Consider the following 24436-nt stretch of genomic DNA (forward strand, 5'->3'; position numbering starts at 1 on the left):
ATAATCACATTTAATCCTTCTCCTTGATTGAAAAAATTCAGAATCTGTGAAAAAATGTTGTTCATTTCAACAGTAAAAACTACTGGATGCAAGATGTCTCCTAGTTCACTGAAGAGTCTCAGTTTATGTGCACTGGAGGCTTCAACTTTCCACACTCGTGGTAGTTGCATTCTGGAGCATGATTGGCTTTCAGACTAGTTGTGATGTCATAAGTCATGTTCACGGGTACACATCTTTAACTCAGATTTAAGGTGATAACAGAGAAACTTTCCCCCCTTCAGCTGATGAATTAATAAACAGCCTTCAAGTGTCAAGCTCTGTACAAACATCGTTCTGCACAGTGAAGCTCAAACATCCAAGTGAAGTAACAATAAACAAAATTTTATTTTACTTTAATAACACAAAATTACATTTACATTGTTGTAATGTTCATTGTTCAACCTGTATATGCTTACATATACAAGTTGCGGTTGGTAATATATATGGCAACATATGCGGTTGGTAATTTGTTGGTGGTTTTCATGTACTGGAGTCATGTTGTGTGTGTGTGTGTGTGTTTCTGTAACTGTCTATGCCACTGGTGCTTGCAAAGGCCATTAAACTTTAAATTAATTCATCTTGTGTATATTTAGTTCTTCCCTTGAAAATTCCAACACCAGCCCAATCAATTATGAATATTTTTGGCCAATACCAAAATATAAAAGAAATCAGATAACAATATTTCAGCTGGTATTCTTTTTTTAACTTAATCATTTTTTATTATTTAACATTAAATTAGGTGTTATATAAAATAATTGTTATTCCTATTGTGACCTGATATGTCCTGAGCAGGACATTTTACAGTCGAAAAATAAATTTCTTAGTGCTATCAGGTGGATACTGTATAGCGATATTGTTTCTGAATGATCTCAAAATTCAATATTTTTGAATCTTTGAATGACCTGAAGGCTGAACCAGCTCTTCCATCCTTGAAGTCCGTGTAAAGCAATAGTAAATGTGTTCTGAGTTTGTCACATCACAGAAAAATGTATAATTAACCACTCAGCCGAATTTGAATGTTTATAAAAATTGCCAAGTATATAAAATTAGTTTTCAAAATCGTGTAAGAATAAGCAGCATTCTCTGCTCTGAAACTCCGGGGACGTGTCCGCTGAAGGTGTTGACAGCACAGGCTGACTGAACAGCCTCTGAATTATCAGTGCTCATGCCAAACTCCTGTATGGAAATACACAATTTAAAATAGGCCTTGTTTGTAGGTGTGAGGCAAGCAACATGGATGATATTTTAAAAATAAAGTAAGGTCAGGAGCCACTGTGTAATTCAGCACATATTTTGTAGGTAAATGTGGACTTGTTTCAGTAAAAATGTAACTTGAATGATTAGTTATCAAGCGATCCATCACCAATCATCATTATGTTAAAGTGTCTTTTTTAAACAGAGTTTAATGCGCTTAACGTTCCTCAGTTCTCTGCTGGAAAGTCCTTGGCGACTTCATTGTGGCATCAAAAGCCTCTCATGGCATGCTTTTTGGTGTTTGCTGCCCGGCAAATGCTCTCCCTCTGGCTGGGGACCTCCCAGCCATAAGCCGGCGCTGAAGCCGAAGTCGTGGACGGCGGCCAGTGTCGGCCGCTGCCGGCGCCACGTCAGTTGACTCTACCCGCCCTCCCAGCCACACAGCCGGTGCTGAAGCCTAAGCCGCTGGTGGCTCCACACGTCAACAGACGCTTCAGCAGGGTTTAAAATAACTCCTTGAGCGCTAATGTTGACAGAAAATGGCTCTATTCACCAGTAACAGCGGATTATCTGAAGTGAATCCCAGTTGTCTCTGATGAAAGTTTGAAAAAATCCTGAATACAGAAATGGTGAAAAACAGTTAACACTATACACTATAACTTCACAATTCAGTACTACATAGTTCACAGTCTTTTCACATGTTTTCAGCAATTATTATTTTCTAACATGTATAATGTATTTAAAAAGAAATCCTTTACATCCTTTACTTTTCCTTTACATGGACTTTAATGAGATTGTCTAGGCTCATGGAGACCAAAACTAATGGTCTATTCAAGTAGTTCTCATTAACTCACAAAGTAAAATGGTTTATAACCAGAATTTTGACTTTAACTGTCCAACAACACAAATAAAAACAATTTGCTTGTTGAATTTATTCAAAACCCCCATTTATTTCCTAGTATAACATGCTGCTATTCCGTGGTGCGATATCCTTACCTTGCCAGTGTGCAATACCTCCTTCCAACTGCTGATCCAGTACTTCATTAGACACTGAAAATAATTGTTGGAGTGCTGTTGTAAATAATGTAATATCTTTCAGACCTCACTACTCTTTTTTTTTCATTTTTCTAACTTAAAATTATTGTAAAATTCTTTCTTTTTTTAACCCGACTGAGTGAACCGCACAAGAATTTCAATGTGCATGTACCTTGTGTATGTGCAAATGGCAATAAAGTCTCTGTTTACAGAATGAGTCGTAATATTTCACTTAAACACATGATGGATTGGCTTATAGAAGATTAATCCATGTAAATCCCATTTCCTTGTAATGTTCTGTGATGAGTAACACCCAGCCTTCTAACAAGAGCAAACACTGGAGCTAATGCCTGACTTTCACTATTTTTACCCTGTAATGGCTTCTTACATTGGTCTAGTTTAAATGATGTTTTACCGGTGATCAATGACCACCTGAGTGCAAATACTTGGTCACATGGTATTTCCCAGCTTTACCAGTGTGTCATCCAAATTTAGGCAAAAGTAAAGGGTTTGGTCATTTGACTTAGGAAAATTCACCCAATTTGTAAGTAATGGATAAGCCAAGTCAAAGGCTGTGTAGAGGCTGTCTGTTATTTATGTATATTCTTTTTTTTTTTTCAGTTTGGGCTCCCATCGCTCTGACAGTCATTCTAGTGGCTGCAGCAACACTGTGTAAGGAACAGGGAATCACTGTCGTCGGCATCTGCTGCATCCATGAGGTTTTTGTTGCACAAGGGGTAAGGCACCTAAACTTTGCAATTCACATCGCAATTTGTTCCTGTGATGTTTCAGGTATCTGCCTGGCTTTTTGCTTTAGAGTTTGTCTTAAACATAAGTTGAAGAGTAGGATGCATCTGATAACGTTTTGGGATGTGCATACACTGCTGGGATTTATTTGTTGTAAAAAAACCCAAACAAACATAAATCACTGAAATAGTCTTAACAGATGTAGAAAATGAGTGGACTTTGGATCAAGAATGAGTGAGTATGCAGTATTGTGACCTTTCATTTCTGTCTTTCTCTGCTGTTGCTACTCAGTTTACCTTGCCAATGCTGTTGGACACACTGCGGCAAGTCATGCAGGGTAAAGACGGTTTCCCCTACGCCGTCCTTCAAACGCTGCTGAAACTCATTGTCCTCGTCATCAGCACCCTGCTGCTTGTCATCATCAGGGTCCAAGTCATTCAGTCCCAGCTTCCTGTCTTTACCAGGTAGGTGGTTTTATTCATCAGTGCCAACAAAATGCTGCTAAAAATGTATTTCAGTCTTACGACCTTAAACTATTTCTCCGTTTGTCGATTACATGGGGTTTTTACTAGTATATCTAGAATTTATTTTACAGATCAAATATATGAAAACCTTTTTTTAAGCAATTGTTATTGCTCTGAACAGTGTGATAGGATGATTTTGTTTATTTCAGTTTGTTTTTAGTGTGTTGCAATTAAATCTTTAAGTTGGGTTTTAAATAAATTGTAGCTCCACAGCAGCTGCATCTTATCTGCGCAAAAGGAAAAGACATTTGTAGATACTAAAGGGCAGTGGAATACAAAGTCATTTGAATGTAAATGGATTATGCGATTATGTAAACACATTATACTAGTCTGGTTCTTTAATTTATTTCAGATTATGTAATGGTTTACATAATGCCTTTATTTATTAGATTAAAGAAGAAAATCTTCCCATGGATTCTTACTTCCTGCAGCTGATGGATGTTGCAGCACAGTGCTCTGCATGACTATGAATTATACTGAAATACATCTGCGTGGTAATTGCTGCTATTAAAAGTAACTGAAATAAGTGTTGCTCTAATTCCTTAATCTCAGATGTTAAAAGCAACCAGTTGTGAAGGGTTCAAAGGTCAAAGCCACAGCAACCTGAAAAACCTCTGTAAAATATTCCCTGTAATCCTCTTAAATGACAGTAAATTTAAAAGGAAAGAAGAGAAAAACTAGTGTGTGTTTATCTTTTTGTCCTTCAAATGCTTTCCACTAAGTCATGACCATCCTTGATATACTGTGCCCCCTAGTTAATAATTCAGAAGGAGAAATTCAGTATTTAGATTTAGATGACGTACATGACCAGTGAAAACACTATGCAAAGTTATCCAAGAGGGCACAGGGCTAAATGTGAATATGTCTATTGGATTAAGTATTTACTGAGTCTAAACTAGTTGGACATTGTCTATAGAGGATTCCACACAGATTGAACATAATGGCATTTGATCTCGAAGATAAAATTCCAGACAAGTGGCCAAGATTTACTAATCCTCTAGCCATAATCTTAAAGCTGTCTCCGGATTGTCTGAGGGAATTTCTTTGATCAAAAGACAAGATAACAATACATCACATTTAGATCATCAACATCCTGGATGTGATTAGTTTCCAAAGAACTGGTCCTCCAGAACAAGTTTAGACTACCTACTGAATAAGAACAGGTCACAAACAGATACGGGCTATGAGTACTCACCTTGAACACCTAAGATAGATAGATGATGAGTTAAGGATGTTGGGATGCCAGTAGTAGCTATTTAGTCAAAATATAATCATGAATGCAGGACTGTCTTCATTCACATTTTAGGGTGCTTTCTTTTTTTCCCCAAAATGTTATCACTGGGAGAGCCATCACCAGATGGGTTATAGTTCTATACTGTATATTTTATTTTATCTCAAAATTTAAATTAGAGGATAAACCCCTTGAGATGCACCATTGTGGGACCGCTCCTGCACCCACTCCCCCACCATCCCAAACCCCACCCGCTACATCTGTTACACGTGTCATCTATACAAAGAATGAACGAGAAATAAAATAAATGAATAGATCCAATAACATTATGTCAAAGTACTGAGGCTACTTATACTAACTAAAATGAGGGTAAATACAATCAAAAACATCAAGAAGTAGATTTAAGGTAAACAAGCAAGTCTTGAAGTCATGGAAAGAGGTAGGCTAATCGATCTTAGTGAGTTGGGCAAATTATTCCAGTCTGATGGTGCTTTAAGCTTAAAAGCATGTCTCCCAATTTCTTTAATGATTCTAGGCACAATAAAAAAGGTTGTTGAGTGTGTCTTAGTGAATATGATGATCTGAATGGAACTAATAGCTGTTTCAGGTATAAAGGATAATTTAAAGTAAATACATTTGAAAACAAAGAGCAACCAATGAAAATGTCTCCTAGAGTGAAGTGGTAGCCAGTTCAGTGTGTCGTACATAAAACAATGATGTGTTCAGTAAGGATACCTCAGGACAAATCTACAAATATTATTGTAGACTACATTTAAAGGAAAGAATGTAGATGAGTTTTAGACGTATTCTGGTATATAATATCACCATAATCAATAATGGGAAATAAAAGCTGTTGGACAAGTCATTTTCTTGCTTGGAGAGTAAAACAATGAACAGACTAGCATTTATTTTATTTCTAATAAAATCAATATGAGGCCTAAAAGAAAATTCAGAATCAATCCAGAGTCACAAGTATTTAAATGTATCTAATTTAATGGAGTGTAGACCATTAGTAAAATTCATAGCCAACTCAGCAGGTGAATGATTAGGATTATAACTAGTACCAAACACCATACTACAAGACTTCTGCTTGTTTAATATGAGATTGTTATTTAAAAACCATTTTTGAACAAAAGAAAATTATGATTTCAGAGAGCTTTGAATTTTAGTTATATCAGAATCAGATGTGTATATAACTGTGTCATCTGCATATAATTGAACAAAACAATTAGAACAAATTTTTTGAAGATCATTAATAAATGATATAAATATATAAGAGAAAAGTAAAGGTCCTAAGATCAATCCCTGCGGTACACCCTTTTGAACAGTTAAATAATCTGATTGATTGAACTACAAACAAAGAAAGAAGAACGATTGAAAACTTCAGAGATAATAGCAGGGTCATGGACAACTTCATCATTAACACAAATCTACACAACAGAGCTTTTACTGGGACTAAGGATACTTCTCATCCTGTTCCAGAACTTTTTAGGGTTATGAAAATCTTGAGAAGACTATCTCCAATCGTTGGACTTAGCATTCCTGGTTTTAGTCTTACAGAAATTTCTTAAGTTTTTGTATGCTTCCCGGTCAGCTGGATCCCTAGGTATTCAATATTTTGCCCAGGCCTTATCTCTAGGCTTAAAAAGACTCATCAAATCTGAACTAATCCATGGTACATGTCTACCTTTGACTTTGTTTTCCATTGATTTCCTAGGAGCATGTTTATCAACAACTTTAATAAATTAATTCAAATGAAAATACTATTCATCTTCAACATTAACTATCAACTGAAACTTATCCTAGTCTATTTCCAAAACATCTTGAATAAAATGATCGATATTTAATTTTTTACACTGCCTTATACTTATATATCATGGAGGAAGACAGGAGATTTTAATCTGCCAAACACAAAAAAATAACAGAATGGTCACTAAAACAATCAGAAAGCACCCCTGACTTAATAATCCTATCAGGGTGAGAAACAAATATCAAATCTAACAGAGATGATGAGGTTTCAGTAACTCTGGTAGGTTCAGTAAAATAAGTTGAGTTAAATTTATGCTACCAAATAAGTTTTTATCATTTGAAGAAGAATGATCAATCCAACCAACAAAAAGTCCTTAAATAATCAAATCAGGCAGATAATTAAGAGAGCCAATTGTAGACATTATACATTTAGTGGATTCAGAAGGTGCAGTTGGAGGTCTATAGAGATTTCCTATAGCCAAATGTTTATTGTGATGAAAACTATCGTAACAAAAAGACACTCACAATACTCAGGGTCAACTTGAGGAATAACAAATAGTAACATCAATCTAGAAGTGACATATGTTGCCACACCTCCCCCTCAACTGCCCCTATCTATTCTAAACAAAACATAGTCCTCAATTTGGATTTCATCATCAGAAATACTACTGTTTAACAAAGTTTCAGAAAGAGTGATACCATTAGGTCTATGATGAGAAACCCAAGCTCTCAGAAGGTCAATTTTTGGGAAAAGACTCCTAATGTTTAGATGAATAACTCTTAAACCTTTTGCAGTATTAATGCTGTAAAAAAAAAAATTTTTAAAGTATGACAATTGCATACATACATAGCAAGTCAAATAAGAGATGGATGACAAAAGGAGAGAACCACACCATAGCAGAAAGCACACATGTGCGCACGCACCGACATAAACGAAGCGGTGACAAGACAGTGAAATAAAGATAAATTGTCGACCTATAATATTGACTCCTCTTACTCCACTCCATCTGTGCAGAGTTTTAACTCTTAATTAAGGAGGAAAAAAAACTTTCTGCTTCTTTAAATAAACCCGAGTTTACCATCCTATGGCTCAGTGTAATAAATCATATATATATTACCGAGATGCATTCCTTGGTATTGGAAAACGATGGGGAATAACTAAAGAAAGAAAAATAAATAAATAAACGGTAGTAAGTCCAGATGGGAGTACTATTCTCAGAAACTGAAATGAAAATTTCATTCAAAAGAAGTCTGTTCATGACGTAAGTTGCTGGCATGATTTACCCAGAACTGATAATGAACCAGAAACAATAACGGAGTATGTTTTGTCCTTGAAAGTTACTGGCAGCTTGGCAGGATGAATGCCATGTCTCAGGTTGGCTGAGGGTAGTGCCCTGATGTTTTTGAACTTTGCCTGTTGTTTCCACTGATCCGTGGTCATATCCGGGTAGATGCGGATTCCTTGGTAATTTAGTTTACTCCACATCGCTCCTACCAGACACCAGATGGTGCATCTCACCTCGAAGCTGTATAGCCAGGTGATCATATACCACCATTGTGGTGGGCTATGCTCACTAGCCGGAGCGGTCCAAGTTTCTCTACCCCAAACAGTTCATACAAAAGTTTGGTAACAAAGGCAGTTGGTTTACCTGCCTCTATTCCTTGTTGTAAACCAATGATGCTGTGATTTTCCAGTTCTCTTTTAATTCTTCATTCTGGGCAAGCAGGGCCTTGTATTTCTTTTCCAATACGGACATGTGTTCTTCCATGATATTTGGAAGAACGCATATTCTTTTTGATACTTGAAGTTTCCAAATCTTCCACTTTTGAGGTGCATGCTTTTATTGTAAGGTTCAGCTCACTCAATTCCTCTTGCAACGGCATCAGTTTGTTGTTGAGATTTCCTCCCGCACAGTGTCTCTGATCATTTTCCCAAGCAGTCCATTGTTCCTCTGCAGAGGTTACACAGTGTAAGAATGACCAGAGATTGTTGTTTTCGGGACAAAATTGAGTTTGAGGGGATCTGAAATTTAATCTTTAAGCTTAATTGTTTGAGGAAGCGGCATGGTTAGCATTCGGTATTCTCACAGCTTGCTACCAGAAGTTATGTGTTCATTGATCATGAATGATATAACATTATTACAGTTACTTTTATTGTGAAATTAATTTTCGACCTGATAGTAACAGGGTTTAAGGATTTCAATGTTGGTCAATTGGTCGACATTTAACGGGCAGATTGCTGTGTCATTTACTACACGCATACATTCATGTTCCCTAGAAGATATCCCCTTTCCATTTTGGACCATCTATGAACTTTCCTCCATCAAAATGCAAACTTTACACACAAGGTATCTCATTACTTGATGGGAAGATTTCCATGAGATTTGCTAGGCGCATTCATATTCCTAAAGCCTTTTTTATTTTGGCGACCATGGCCTTTCATTTAGCATTAGCATAGAGAAAGACTGTACTGGTTTAGCTCTACTGCCTGTAGAACTCTTAAAAACCTAAAAGTTGTGAGATTACATCTCCACACCAGTGTTTTGTGTGTTTTGGGATTATGGTTGTTATGGGGAGCTTTAACACGACGGCAGAGAGTGATGAGGGTATCCTATGCCAGATTAAAGGGTAAAAAAATGTAAACAGTTAGATACATCAGTCTGATGCCCTGAACATAAACATCCATAAATACACGATATACACTCTACTTATTATATTCTATTATACTCTGTTTCGCTGTCTCTCCTCACTGTTACCTTCCAGAACTATTAAATATTGAGTATGATATAAATGTATATTATATTTAGGTACTGTTTATAGAGATCTACATAGGTAGATGAGATCTTAATAGTGCAGTTCAAGCTGTGCAAAACAAAAGTCATTAGATGTAATATATTTGATAGTAGGCCTACATGCTCTTCCTACCTAAACCATCTCTTAATTGAGTTGTATTGGGTCATCTTTAATCAAATTCTGGGCCTCAATACATTATACTGCCATGTAATATTCTCTTTATGTATAAAGAAAATATTACATGGCATGTCATTGGTTAGGTATGGCACTTTACCTTTATTTTAAAAACCAAAGTAGGTCAGCTTTTCCTCTCTTACACAGCTGATATTTTTTCCACATAACCACATTACAGTTGTTCTTTGTAAAAAGCCATCCTGGATGGCTGGGAGGAGTCAACTGTGCATGATTATATTAAAGGCATATAAAGGTGAAAATCCTAAATCTAATCTTTATATACTGACTCGTCCTCTCCTGACACTGTGTGTTTAAGCTCTATTTTATCTCCTCGAACCTAGACTGATGACTGACTGGATCAAATCGATGTATTCTTATAGTTTCACTCACTTTACATGACATGTTGTTGACTAAGGTCCCCTTTCAAATACATTGCACAGACCAGATGTGTGTCCCTGTATGTACTCTTATGTGATCTACTAGGAAACAGTGGAAAAATGGTTTTTCAGGTCAGCAAGGACGCAAAGAAAATAGGAGGGAGGCTCATTTTATAGTGTGATTATTATAACAGTCTTTGATAGTGTGGACTGCTTAGTTCATTTTAATTAATTGTTTAGATGCAGCTTTATTTAAATTTAATCACTTTTCTAACATTTTTTTTCTGCACCCTTAGCCTAGTTTCCTCATAAATTTTATGTAAATAAACAATTTTACACTTTTTTTGCTTGACCCTGCTTGTTTTACCCCTTCTTGTCTACCCTCCCCAAGCTTTATTGGTCAGATTTACTGTTCTCATCTGTGTCCTGTCCTCTCTTGTAGATTTGATAACCCGGCAGCAGTCAGCCCTACTCCCGCTAGACAACTCACATTCAACTATCTGCTTCCTGTGAACGCATGGCTTCTGCTGAATCCCTCTGAGCTGTGCTGTGACTGGACGATGGGCACCATCCCTTTGGTGGAGTCACCTCTCGACCACCGTAACCTAGCGACCCTGGTGTTCTACACTTTTCTGGGCCTGCTAGCTTACCACAGCCTGTGCTACAGACACAGCTCTGCCAAGACCGTCATCATGGTGAGTGAACGATTCAAATGCATTTCGATATATGGTCACAATTTACATATGGTCCCTCTCACTCTCTCTCACACACACACACACACTCTTCAAATACACAAAAACAAAATACAAACATCCAAACAGCGGTGTACTGTAGATCCATTTTAAATCAACTTAAACAGTCTTTTAACATCAGAAGTTTAACAATCTACCATACACACACTCATTGCAGCTATTTTCTCGAGAGACAACTTCCCTTGTACGATGCAGATCACCTCTTTGGGGCATTTGGAGGTTTTGTGGTCCTTGATAACCACCAATTTAAAATAAAGCTGTTGTTTGTAGAGATGCACCGATCAATCAGCCACCTATCGAAAAGAGATGATTTTCAGCTGATCAGCCATGACCGGTGACTGGCCCCGATCAGCCTCATATATCTGATTTTTTATTTTTTTTTTTGGCCGGTCAGATTTACACACATGTGCCGTACATAGCCACACAATGGTTCATGTTGCACACACAGCAGCACAGACAGTACAGCCCATTGACTGTATATAAACATGGACGTCATGACAGCTCCCCAAAAGTGAAGCTAAAACATCACAATCACCTCCTAGTGGCTGGCTGCAGTATAGGGACGGCTGAGGGGGGCGTGTCCCGCAGACCGTCATCCAGTTTAATCATGATTGCGCAAAGGCATCTTGAGTTATAGGCCACACCCACTTACACCAATCAATATGGCTCTTCAGATTTTGGTTAATACTTGCCCCCAGGGTGTGCACACAAAAATTGGCGAGATTCTGTTAACTGGGTTTTCAGGTATATGTTTTGAGCATTTGTGGCGCCCCCTATTGTTCGGGCTCAAAATGCTTTGGTAGACCTATTCCCAATCACTGAGTTATGTATGTAAGTTATGTACCAAGATTTATGATTATTGGACTAACGGTTAATGAGTTATGGCCAATATTCTCTCAGCTCCGCCCTTTGCGAAGATATTTTGGTTGATGGTAGCCATGTTTTTTGACCGATCTTGCTCATTTATAATGGAATGTGTATCTCAGTCCCCCAAGGCAGTATACCAAATTTGGTGTTGATTGAGTAAAAATCCTAAACAGTAGATGTCACATTACTGTTATTAACATTATGCAAATTAGCAAAAAATCCATCATGGTGAACTTTTATGGTCCTAAAGGCTTTTTTTGTAGAGCACATTGAGCTGGACTTGTGTGTGTGATTTACGGTGTGAGTTGACATTCTCAACATGTGAAAAGCGAGATTTTTGTGTCTAAAAAGCCATTAACAAAAGTCTGTAAAAGACAAATTTAAGAGTCTAGTGTATCTTTTCCTTCCTTGTCAAAAAAAAAAGGGATTCGCAAACAAGGAGCATCCAATCTTTTGTCTTATTGTGGACTACACTCTGAGACTCACATTGGAGGTCTTTTTTTTTTTTTAAATTAATTAACCCTGATCCACTTACAATGGGTGGAATAGCTTCACTGGTTGTAAATAATTCATTCACCCTTTTTTTTTTTTTTCCTATACCTTTACATACCTTCCTGACATTTCACCGGGGTATACAGTATATGACAGTATCTGTCATATCTGTTATTTTTTAATACCTGCACCTAACCAACCCGCAAAAATATGTGTCCATCAACTTATTACTTGCTAGTGACTAATTTTATTACTGTAGCGTGAGTGCAGGTTCCCACCTTTTGTTCTTATATTCAGTTTTTCATTAATAACATAATTCTTGTGACATTTGCTTGACGTGCACAGATGAAGAGAGATAAAACACAAGCTCTTACTTAAGCTTTAAAGGAATGAATGAGTAGTGACTGTGGCACGCAGAAACAAATTAGCATCTGTTGTGCAACAGGTCCGTGGCTCTCTTACATGAAGGTCAGTAAACTTCCTCACAGCTTCAGTTTTAGAACAGAGGACCACAAATCAACACACAAAACAAAAATAAACTTTATTATGGCCTTTACGGTGTTTACTCTGGTTTGCTAAGAGCATTTTGGAATATGTTGCATAACATATCATATCACATCAATCTACTTGGCATCATTGCAAAGCTGCCAGCTGTCTCACATGGAGCATGAAGCACATTAAATTGTTTTAGATAACAGCCGTGCAATAGGGCACCTTTCAATTATCGTCATTATTCATTTATCTGCTGATTATTTTCTCTATTAATTGATCGATGGTTTTACTTGTTTAGTCTATAAAATGTCAAACAGTAGTGAAAAATGGTTCCTTGCAATTTCCTAAAGCCAAAGTTAACATCTTCATAGTTCTTTTTTTTTGTCTGACCAACAGTCACCAGCTAATAATAAGAAAACTCCTTAAATTTGCCTTCATACTGGCCGACCCTGCACCATTTTTACAGACATTGTGATGTTACATAATTAGGGATGTTAATGATTAATCATTAATTGCCGTTAAGTATTTAACGGATTAAAAATGTATTGACCGTGTGACCAACAACGTATGTTTTCTGTGCCGTTTCTTTCGGGGCTCACATATATTAACTTTTAAACCACAAGAGGGCGTACTTCACCTTTCCAGTTCAGAAAAACTACCGGCGCAACACAGGAAGAAGCAGTCAGTGAGAAACAAGAAATTGTGAGGCAAGATGAAAAGGGAAAAACATAGTATAGTATGGGAGCACTACACTGTAAAAGAGGACAATTCCTCAATGTAAATATTGTGACACCGTCTTAAAAGACAGCCCCAGTACATCTCCAACGTTGCGCCACCTGAAACCAAACAAAGTCAGCATAATGCCGCACCCGCGGGTACTTTCACATAGCATGCCAGGGTTCGGATTCAGAGGCGTGACGTATAACACAACAGCGTCAGTTCCCCTTCCTGCCACGCTGGCTGTCCCTTTTTATACACGCAGTCAATCTGGATCTGTGACTACCTCCGTAGCCGGCTTATTGGCGGAGCAACTCTGCCTCCCAGCTCCATGTCCGCATCTTTTTTATACAGAACAGCGAGGCGGAATAAAGGTTCCTGCCTTGAACAGGCTGTGTACAACTCAGAGGCTTTGTTTTATGGTCGAAAAGGACATGATGGACACTGAGGGATTTGGTAAGGCACTGATCTACATTGAACCAGGCTATCACATCAATTACTAGCCATGTTGAGAAGATTTTTTTATTTGTTTTTATTTTTTTTTAATGAATGATTAATCAATTACTGATCGTCAACGTTGATTGTTCAACTATTGGTGCTCATATTGTCTTATTTTTTGTCTCTCTCCTTCAGGCTCTTTCTTTGATCGTCCTGCCTTTTATTCCTGCATCCAACCTCTTCTTCCCCGTGGGCTTTGTTGTGGCAGAGAGAGTGCTTTACGTGCCCAGTATGGGCTTCTGTGTTCTCGTTGCACATGGATTCAAGATTGTTTCACATAAAGGGTGAGCACTCCTTCAAAATGACGTTATTGCCTTTAATCGTTCTGTTACACCAAACAGTCAAAACAAATTACTCACACCCCTGTGCCTCAGGGAAACATGAGTAATAGAACACACACTTTCTATTGTTGTGAACACATTTTTCACTTGAGTTAATTGTTGCTACGATATTATGAGTGGCTTCGATTTAGAGTGATTACAATTTGGCACGGATTTTTTTCAAAATGAGGTGCAAACCTTATTACTTGTGCAGATTTATCAGTGCACCTTTTTAATACTCACAAAATTATCAGGTTCTGACATGTTAAATTTGAACAATAAGTCTGGTTTATTGCGTTATCCAATCAATATAAGTGGAAACTCTTTAAACTTCCCTTTGTAGACACATGAAGAAGATTTCCTGGTTGGTGATTGGAGTGCTGTTAATTACACATGCAGTGAAAACTTTCAACAGGAATTGGGACTGGGAGTCAGAGTATACTCTGTTTACCTCCGCACTTAAGGTAAGCTGGAAAGACAATTAAATCAGCGTCGCTTTCGTGTTTTGGCTGATCTCGCTGGTGTATCCTGGCCATTTTCCAGTGTCAGAACAAATCATTAATCACAAGGTGATTAAAAATGTAACAGTCAAAATGTTAAAAATGTTCAACTTACTAGCGACTGCAAAACAAGCTCATTGTCAAGTTTCTTAAATTGTCTGCCCCCTTAGGTCAACAAGAACAACGCCAAATTGTGGAATAATGTTGGCCATGCTCTAGAGAACCAAAACAATTATGCGAAGGCCCTGCGATATTTCCTCCAGGCCACCCGCGTTCAGCCAGGTAAGAAACATAAATCAGTCAGTAAATACAATATTTTGACACTCATGAGTCAAAATGATAAGTTAACCAGGCTAATGAGAACAATGTAAGTAGTGTTTTATTTTCCAGGTGCTTATGTTTTTCCTTTCACACAATAATGTTTGTTTGTTTTTTGTCTTGTGCTGTTACCACTTTAAGTCTTCTGGATCAGCTTTTTCTAACACACTTTGTACGATACAGTTCATGTAGTCCAGGTGATCCCAGAGGGGCTGGACAAAATAACAGAAACACCTTGCAACACAATGCTATAAAAGAATTTTTATATTATTCTGTTTCCTTTTTTTTTTTTTTTTTTTTGAGACGGTCAGAGGTGCTGACACAATACATTTTGTAAGGTTGAACCGAGTCATATTAACGGACGAAGTTTTCACTGAAACACGAGGAAGCTTACAGAGTTCGAAGACACCAGGTAGTTGATACCTGAAATTGTCATTGTCAAGTGAAATCACTTGAAAGTTTCCGGGATATTTTAGTGTTCCTGTTAAAAGTTTTGATCCCTTATATGAATCTTGGTGAATAAATTAACTACATTCTTGAACCAAAATCAGCAAAGTCTACTGTTTATTGTTCACGGGATCCCCAATAGTTTTGTTAAGTACGCTACTTTTCCTTGGGTCCACAATGGAACAAAAAGAAGAAAAACATCAAATAAAGCAGTAAGAACTATTTTAAAATAAGACTAAATTATTACAAAAAAAAAACCAAGGAAGAAATAAAAACCAGAAACAAAATAAATAAAGACTGCGACCGAACATGTAAGAAGGTGGTCTAAATATCATCTGCAGTAATGTGCAGTAAGAGTGGATTTCACAGGGATCTCAGAAGTGATAACAGGGATTACTGAACAGTAACATATCCCCTGGACTTCTCATTCATTTACAAGTCCAGTGGGCTTTTTTTAGATTTTCATTTAACTTTCCTTCATTCAGAAAATCTCTCTTCACACATGGTTAACAGTCAGCCTGCTGTTTAATGAATCCATGAATTTCACTCCCAAGAACTGACGACTGCATGGAACTGGAAAAAACTTCATTAAGCTCGCGAGCAAGTCAGGCCTCTCCCCAGTGTTTCTGTTATGCTTCATCGCTCACTTTTTCAGGAAGCCTCTCCTCCGCTGAAATATCAACATTTTTACCGGCTCACCACCCAAGAGTGTTTCCCCAAGATTAACAATGAAAACACATTAACCCGATGAGGATTTCCTGCTATGCTAATCATCGCGCATCAGCTCTGCTTGTCCTGATTGACCTCCTTTCAACACTTTTCTTACCGGTTCCCAGAAGGAGTCATTTTGCTCCTATAAAAACAAAGTTCTCTTTCTTAAGTACACGATTAGGTGTACCATTATGTGTGTAATGTAAACAAAGCGAAGTGGAGGAAACGTGTGAAAGTATATTTGAAGTAGACATAGTCGGTTAAGGCAAATATGTGTTTTCAGTTTTCTATTACATGTTTGGGTCTGTTTTGCTGCTCTCACACTCCGTACAATGTTTCCGCAGACGACATCGGGGCGCACATGAATGTCGGAAGAACCTACAAGAACTTGAACAAGTCCAAAGAGGCCGAAGATGCCTACTTAGTTGCCAAATCCCTCATGCCACAGGTATCTCTCACCATGTCACACAGAGGCCTCAGATGTTTGCATGGAGCCAAGTTAAAACAAGATGACCACTTCATTCATTACTCAGGCTAAGCCACACCTCTTGGCTCTTCTCCATTCATATATTTTTCCCACTTCCTTCTATGCACTTGTTATTCATGCTAGAGTAGTTAAGCTTGGAGGCAGAGTTTATCACCTGGTCCACATCCAGAGCAATGTGATCAAAAGTTTTCGTTTGTGTGTCATCTTTGATCTTGACCACATTCTGGCACATCCCACGACGCGCTGCAATTTAATATTATATAAAAGCTGACTATAAAAGCTGACTCTGCCTCTGGGTTTTGCTGCGTGCCAGTCGAGATTAATTATCGGATCATTTAAAATCTGACAGGTTCCTCCCCACTGGTTTACTTCACCAAACTGAATACATTTAGAGTCAACACTTTTCTTATGTAACAGCATCTTCTTTATCAATCCCAATTACCGATTTAGCGGCTGATGCCGATGTCAACATCCAACCACCACAATCATCACCACCAAGGTTCCATGTAAACGAGGGTGGTGATAGTCAGGAAGGTTACAGTTATGAGGCATTTGATGTAAATGGGGCATTGAGCACAGACGAGGTGTGCTCAGAGTCAGCGCCCAAAAACGTCTACAGCTGCAACTCTTCATCTTATCAACAAACACTTTATGTGTGAACTAAAATGTCTTTAAGCAGCTCCTTAAGAAGTCTCTTCTGATTGAATTGTTACATTTTTTTTCTGAGCTGCGCTTAAAAGTATCTGTTTTATAATACTACGAACCGACAGATTGTTATCAAATGTACTGTGGCTGATCTTCCATTCCCTTCAAATTCATGGCATTTCTCAGATCTTAACCATCTGTGAGCTTAACTACTTTCTCTGTTGTTCTCAGTTTCTCCTAATCACTCTGTAAACCGCTCATCAGGTTATTCCTGGTAAGAAGTATGCGACACGTGTGGCCCCTAACCATCTGAACGTTTACATAAACCTGGCCAATCTGATCCGGGCAAATGAATCACGGCTGGAAGAGGCCGACCAGCTCTACCGGCAAGCAATTAGCATGAGACCAGACTTCAAACAAGCTTACATCAGCAGGCAAGATTTTTAACTTTGTACTCATAAGATTTCACCGCTCTAAGCAAAACAGGTATTCATTCTTTCCACACGTAAACCAGATTACAGAAACTTAAGATGTCATTAAAGTGTTTTATATTTAATATTTTTAACAGTATTTTTTTGTTTAAAAGTTTCCTGAAACTGATTTTGATCTGATTATTCCTACCTTTGGACTCTCACATTAGTGTTCAAACAGTGACACATTTTTGTTGTTTTGACTCACTAGTCTGGTACATACGATGCTCATTTTTACTAAAACAAACATGAAGTGCCACTATTAAGTCAGATATTGTACATTGTATATCTAATGCACAGAGCAAGTATTTTATTCCAGCTCTACTTAGGTGCCAGGGTGCAGATGACACTTGATCAGACCAAGATTGAAGGTTTCAGTTTTCAGGAAGGAAAAAACAAAATGATTTTTCCACACACTGGTGATAGCACACAAGTTCCTGAATGGAAATTAAATCCTTCTTCCTTGTTTAAGACTCTTCATACTTATACTACACTTTATGTATACTTTATATTGTCAACTGCATCTCATCTATTATTTTAACTCTCTAAGTAATACGTGCTGCGGTGCATCCGTTACAACCTGCACTCAAGCATGTCAAAATATGCTGCTTGCATAACCTATCTTGTCTTTCTGGTGTGAAGGGGAAATGGATTGCTACAGGAAAAAATAGGCATAATTACAGGCTGAAGATTTTACAGGTTTTACAATATACTGTCTATTATGTGTAAGATTTGATTCCCATGCTTTGTCTCCCCATGCTTCGTGCTTTTAATTTACTAAATTCAATTTCACTCAGAGGGGAGCTGCTGTTGAAGATGAACAAGCTCACAGAGGCCCGAGACGCCTATCTCCGAGCCTTGGAGCTCGACCGCACCAACGCCGACCTTTGGTACAACCTAGCTATCGTCTACATCGAGATGAAGGAGCCGTCGGAGGCCCTGAAGAACTTCAACCACGCCCTGGAGCTCAACCCTCGCCACAAGCTGGCACTTTTCAACTCGGCGCTTCTCATGCAGGAGTCCGGTGAGTGAGGTCTTCCGGGTCGGCGTGGGGAAGTGAATCGCTTAAACTGAACGTAGTCTCCGGCTAGAATAACACTAGGACTCCACTTGCTAATGAAAAGTACTACTTCTCAATTCCTCAAGGCCCTTTGCACTCCAACTGGTATGAACAAAGGAAATAACCTGGTGTTACCTTTAGGGTGTAACCATGTTCTTAAGAACTGGTGCTTATGGTGCATGCTTTAGTTCATGAGTTCATGCCAAGTTTCTGTCAGGTCACACTTCATCGACTCTGCGACAATAAAAAACATTTAATAAGCAGTTTGGTTTAGAGCAGGCCTGACTGCTTGTTTTAGATTTATGTTTCTGCCAATGTTTCTTTGCTTTTGGAAATCTTGCTACAATGTTTTTTACAAACTCTTTACTACCAGCACATTCCTACCGCAGGGTAATCCGAGTGCAAAATATATATGTATGGAGAGTACTTTATTGAGGCTGTAAACATCAAGGAAGACCCGTCGGTTTTTATTTTATGAAGGGTGGTTCAAACAAAAGCAAGGAGGAGGTGAGTCATTAATGTAGCAATATTTCTTGTGAACAGTCTGTTATTTTCCAGCATGTTCACTTTAGTATGACTAGAGTTTTTTCATTGCTACTCCATCAATCAAAGGGTTTTTGTTCCACTACTTGAAAAACTACTTTCGAAAGGATATCAGGAAGCTTGCTCCATGTTTATCAAACTCACAGAGTCTGCTTCCTCCAATCTGCAGATTTTATTTTGAGAAATGGATATACCACATTCCCTAAAGTAAAAAAAAAAGAACACAACTTTTTTTTTTTTTTTTTTCCCCTGGCTCCTGAAATGTTTTTTCCTCATAGCTGACATTTAATATCACCATCAACCACTTTAGTATGGGCGTAAAACACAGCATTAGTCTGTATGATTAGAGCTTAGATTTTCAGTGTGGATAAACAACACGTACAACATCACACGTACATGTGATATTGTTGTTTTTACATCTTCTTACAGCTTCTCCAGTAGCCTCTTTATTTCTATAGTCCATTGTTAAAACTCAGATGTCTCTCACATGACAAATCAGATGACAAATGAAGTTCAACAAAGGGTCACTTGACAATTTGCTGCAGCGCTACAGACTATCAGCCAGTAAACGCTCAGATAGAAGTACAATTCTAACAGTGAAAGCTCATTTCAAATAATCAGCAAGTAGTGTTATTAGTGTTTTCAAGCTTATCCAAATATTCCAAGCTGAAAAGAGAATCAGCTTCTGAACAGCAGCCAGAACAGAGAAGCGATTAGGGGCAGATTCGCTCCAAACCTCCACTCTGCATTTATGAATGGCAGAGCTGGTATTCAACAGAAGGAAGAAGAAGGAAATGGGGAAAACAATCTCTTCTATTTACCACTACTGTTTTATAATAATCCCCGCTTTCTTATAAAGCCCATGTGTGAATACAGCAGGTCATTTTCCGGTGACTTCACAGCAAGCAACTTGGTGTGTTGATGAAGTTTCTATCATGCGACTGGCGTTGGACAAACGCAACAGGCCAGCTAAGCTCCATTGTTTTGACTGAGCCTGAATGCTCCGCTGTTAAGCTAGCGCTAATAGGAGAGAGGACTTCCTTTGGTTTCTTGTAAAATAAAAGTTGTTTTATTTCTGGTCAAAAGTTTAAAAATGCTGAATGAACAGCGGCAGCATGCTATTTGCATCATGTCCAGTCTCCTGCACGCTCTACCCAGGCGCCATCCCTCACCTAAACCAAATGGAGTATTTCCAGTAGGTGAGAACGTGTCACCAGACAACGTCCAGACCTGATTCTCTGGACATTGTCTGGAGTTCATATATTAAAACGGCTTTTGAGAGTTAAATCTCTAAAACAAACTGAGAGATGTGAGGCGTGAGCTGTGTTTTGTGTCAAAACTCGCACCCCTTCTTTGAGTCATAACTTGGTCTACCTCTCATGTAAGGTACAAACTGGGGCTAAACTCAGTCAAATCTAAACACACAGACATGATACACATTTCAGATTCAGTGCAACTTACACTCCTCAAAAATATCATCATCTTTGATGTGCATTTTAAATAAACATCCAGAAATTTACTTAGAAATCCTAGGAAAAAAAACACTCCTTAAATTGAGAATTATCATGTTTTTAAGTTTTCTTCAGTATCAAAGTAATCCAGTGATAGTAATGTCTGTACGTCTGTGGGTACATTGCAATCAGGTAACTGGTAATGGTTTATTAGCATACATTTAATGGTGCCAGTTTGCCAAAATATAAACAAATAAAGGCCAAAAATGAGTTTTTGCCCACATTTCATTACCCAAAACATTGTGGGAACAGCATTTACAAAACTTGGAGCATGATTATCCCCCAAATCAAAGTAAGACAAGGAACCTTGTTCTGAAAGAGCATGTTTTGGCTCTGACTCTGACCATTCAGTCTAACATAAACCATCACCCAGACACTGAGTATTTCTGGTTTACATCTGTGGACTAGATGATTGAATATCAGTAGTGGAGTACAGCAATAAATTACTAACTTTTACTGTGCCTCTGGTGTCTTTGAACAGGTGAGCCCAAGTTCTGGCCTGAGGCCAACCGTCGTTTCCTGACTTATGTGGAGGAGGAACCCGAAGATGCCAACGGCTACTTTAACCTCGGCATGCTAGCCATGGATGCCAATGAAAATACAGCAGCGGAGCGCTGGATGCGTAAAGCCATCGGTTTGCAGGCTGGCTTCCGCAGTGCCTTGTTCAACCTGGCATTGCTTTACTCTCAGTCCAAACGGGAGATAGACGCGCTACCTGTGTTGGATGAGCTGCTGCGCCACCACCCAGAGCACATCAAGGGTCTAATCCTAAAGGGTGACATCCTCATGAACCACAAGAAGGACACCCGCGGTGCTAAAGTCTGCTTCGAGCGCATTTTGCGCATGGACCCCACCAATGTGCAAGGCAAGCACAACTTGTGCGTGGTCTACTTCGAGGAGCGCGACCTGCCGCGGGCCGAGCGCTGCCTGGAGGAGACCTTGGCCCTGGCTCCAAACGAGGAGTACGTGCGTCGCCACTTGAGCATCGTACGAAGTAAAATGGCCGCAATGAGCGCGGCAGGGCAACCGCTTACTTCAGCAGAGGGAGCCACCACGTCAGCTAAGAAGGAAAAGCCGAAGAGAGTTAAGGAAGGGGCAGAGGAGGTTGCTGAGGGTGAGGAGGAAGGGAGGGGTGCTGATGCTGTTGGAAAGGGGGCTGGGGATGAGAAGAATGTGCGGAAATCCTCTGCAGAAAGCCTTGGAGGTGTAGGCGTGGACCAATCAGAGTCTTTGGACAGTAGCCAGTCTGACAAGCGGACTAAGGGTAAGTCCACTAAAGAGATTAAAGATATAGAGAAAAAAAGAGCAGCGGCCTTGAAGAGACTAGAGGAGATTGAACGCATATTAAGTGGTGATTGAAAGTGTTGTAATTTATAGCCTGGACTACTTTTATAGAGCTCTTTATTGCTACAGGATAAGACTGCATTTTTTTCCCCCCATAGAAATGTGTATTCTTAATCAATTGCCATTTTATTTCTTTGATTTAATGATGTTTGCAGGCCTCTCAGCATGGTCCTGTTGTTTTAACACTAATCATGTAAAGAAGGGAAATGTTGATCTGCACATGGAACTCATGTAACAATAAGCACAAAGCCAATTTGGGATAATCTATTTAAAGCTTATGGCAGATGTAGATGCCAATGTGTGTGCTTCATCTGAATGTGATTTCACATATCATAGATCTGTAGTGGTTATAAATATGTGTTTAGTTTTTTCCATGAGTAGTTATTGTTTATCACTGGATTTTTTTTTATTTTTTATTTTTTCACTAAGATGTGACTCACTCCTGTGTGTATTGTTTTTATAAATAGAATGATTGTATCACGGACAATTAAAGGAAATGACGTGTTCTTCACATTTCCTTAAGGCAGGATAATATCTGTGGAGTTTGAGCCTCAAAATAACCCACACAGAGAGCAAAATATCCCTCCACGCTACATCAACATCAGGGCTTATGTTCCAGAGCAGCAATGTGTGCTGATCTTTATTGATCTCACTCACCACTTCCTGTGACTACATCATCAGCCTCAGCTGCTTTCACCTCACAATTTCATTGTGGTCCCATACCCCCCCCCTCCTCACAGCTCCTTGTCTGTCTCCCATCCTTTAGACACTACAGCGCCATTTAGAGATGACTGTTTTTCCTGCTTTTCTTGGTAAACTGGCCCGTACACATCGCTTTGTCCTGGGCAACACCCGTTTTATGTGACGGTCAACAATGACGCATGTTCATCCTCAGCATCAGACTTCATCATGTGTTCTTCATTTTCCAAAGTCCCTTCCACTTCACAGGGGGAATTTTCACAGCCCATTTGCAGAAAACAGTTCTCCTCCTTCATCCTGTTCCACAGTAATGATATTGTTTTAGCTTACTGGCATTAAAATATTATTGGGATGTTCCACATTTCAAAGTTTTTGTTAGTAGCCTTTGTTTTCACTTTCTTCAGCATTCACAGCTATGATCTCTCTGTAGTTACTACCGACATATAGAGCTCCTGTGGGCAAGTACACAAATTATAATATGGGGAGGAAAAAGAATCAGAAATGCACAAATCGTGCTGCTTCTATATCCTCCGGCCGCCTTCTTCAGTTACTGCAGCGCTGTAAAACTCAGCGCCTGGTTGGCTGCTCTCCAACAGATCTGATGATTTAAAGTCATCTGCACTGATTTAGAGCACTCAAAGAAATAAGAGGCAGATAACCGATCATCAAAATGACACTTTTTGTCAGAGCACGAGCGGTTAACAGCGTAGCCTCGACGGGAGTCCTGATAGTCCTGATGAACTAAACACGAGCAGACGTGATGGTAGCTGTGAGGCGGGTCACTAGTGTCATCTGACTCATTGCAAAGAAAATTAAGAAGAACTGTTCATGCGAGCTAATGTTAATGTCTTCACAGCTCTCACAGTGTTCCTGTTTTCCCTTCACGGTGCAATAATTAGTTACAGAACAATAATCCTGCTCAGTGCAATTATTAATAGTGGAATTAAGAAAAGACTGTATACTGTAAGTGTAAGAGCACTGTGGTGGTACTAAGGAGCCTTGCTATGCATTGATGCCCTGAAAAAAATCTATGTACATATATTTACACTGTACTCGTATCCAGTGTTATTTATTATTTTTATATGCACTGCAAATGCTGTAGATGTTTTTGATTACCACTGACATTATGCTTTAAATTCATGGTGCATTGTTTTGTTTCCTACTAATTTTCAATATGTGTACTGTCACTTGTAAGACAACAGAGCCCATGTCAGTGTTTAAACATGTACTGTATGAAATAATCAAATCGTCTGCCCCAAAATATAGGTACAGTTTTGAATGAGGAAGCATCCAGTTTGCAACATTTTCTGTTTTGCTGAGTGACTGATTTTTGTACGATTTAAGATTTTTTTATGCAATAGCCCTTGGTGGTGGGGGTCTAGGTTATTAAATAAAGTGAGATGACAACTCATTGATCTTGTCCTACTATTTTTTTTGCCTTGTGCAGTAAAGCCGATTCCTGCAGTTTTCTCATTGCGGAGTCTGCTACAGAGCAGAGCGTGGTGAGGGACATGCATCGTATACTGTAGTACATTTAATACCAGAGGCGTATCATGCCATCCCTCACAGGATGTCAAGCCCTGTCCCAATCCAATTTGAAATCCCAAATTGAGTTCCAAATTGAAATCCAATGTACCAAAAGTATGCTATCGTTAGTCTCTCTGACCAATTAAATTTTCTGTGTAATGCCATTTACAAAT

The 24436-nt window shown here is 38.7% G+C and overlaps 1 protein-coding gene across 1 annotated transcript in view; it reads left to right on the forward strand.

Moving 5' to 3' along the window:
- tmtc3 (transmembrane O-mannosyltransferase targeting cadherins 3) overlaps window positions 1-24147 on the forward strand; it is a 29910-nt gene extending 5763 nt beyond the window's left edge. The window contains exons 5-14 of the mRNA XM_067590612.1: window positions 2890-3005; window positions 3307-3479; window positions 10306-10558; window positions 13817-13965; window positions 14345-14465; window positions 14672-14783; window positions 16322-16425; window positions 17374-17543; window positions 18377-18603; window positions 21175-24147. Coding sequence (XP_067446713.1) covers window positions 2890-3005; window positions 3307-3479; window positions 10306-10558; window positions 13817-13965; window positions 14345-14465; window positions 14672-14783; window positions 16322-16425; window positions 17374-17543; window positions 18377-18603; window positions 21175-22052 — 2303 coding nt within the window. The 3' untranslated portion in view covers window positions 22053-24147. The remainder of the gene's footprint in view (window positions 1-2889; window positions 3006-3306; window positions 3480-10305; window positions 10559-13816; window positions 13966-14344; window positions 14466-14671; window positions 14784-16321; window positions 16426-17373; window positions 17544-18376; window positions 18604-21174) is intronic.
- Window positions 24148-24436: the final 289 nt, after the last annotated feature.

The sequence above is a fragment of the Thunnus thynnus genome, chromosome 5 (assembly GCF_963924715.1).
Source record: "Thunnus thynnus chromosome 5, fThuThy2.1, whole genome shotgun sequence".
Classification (NCBI taxonomy): domain Eukaryota; kingdom Metazoa; phylum Chordata; class Actinopteri; order Scombriformes; family Scombridae; genus Thunnus; species Thunnus thynnus.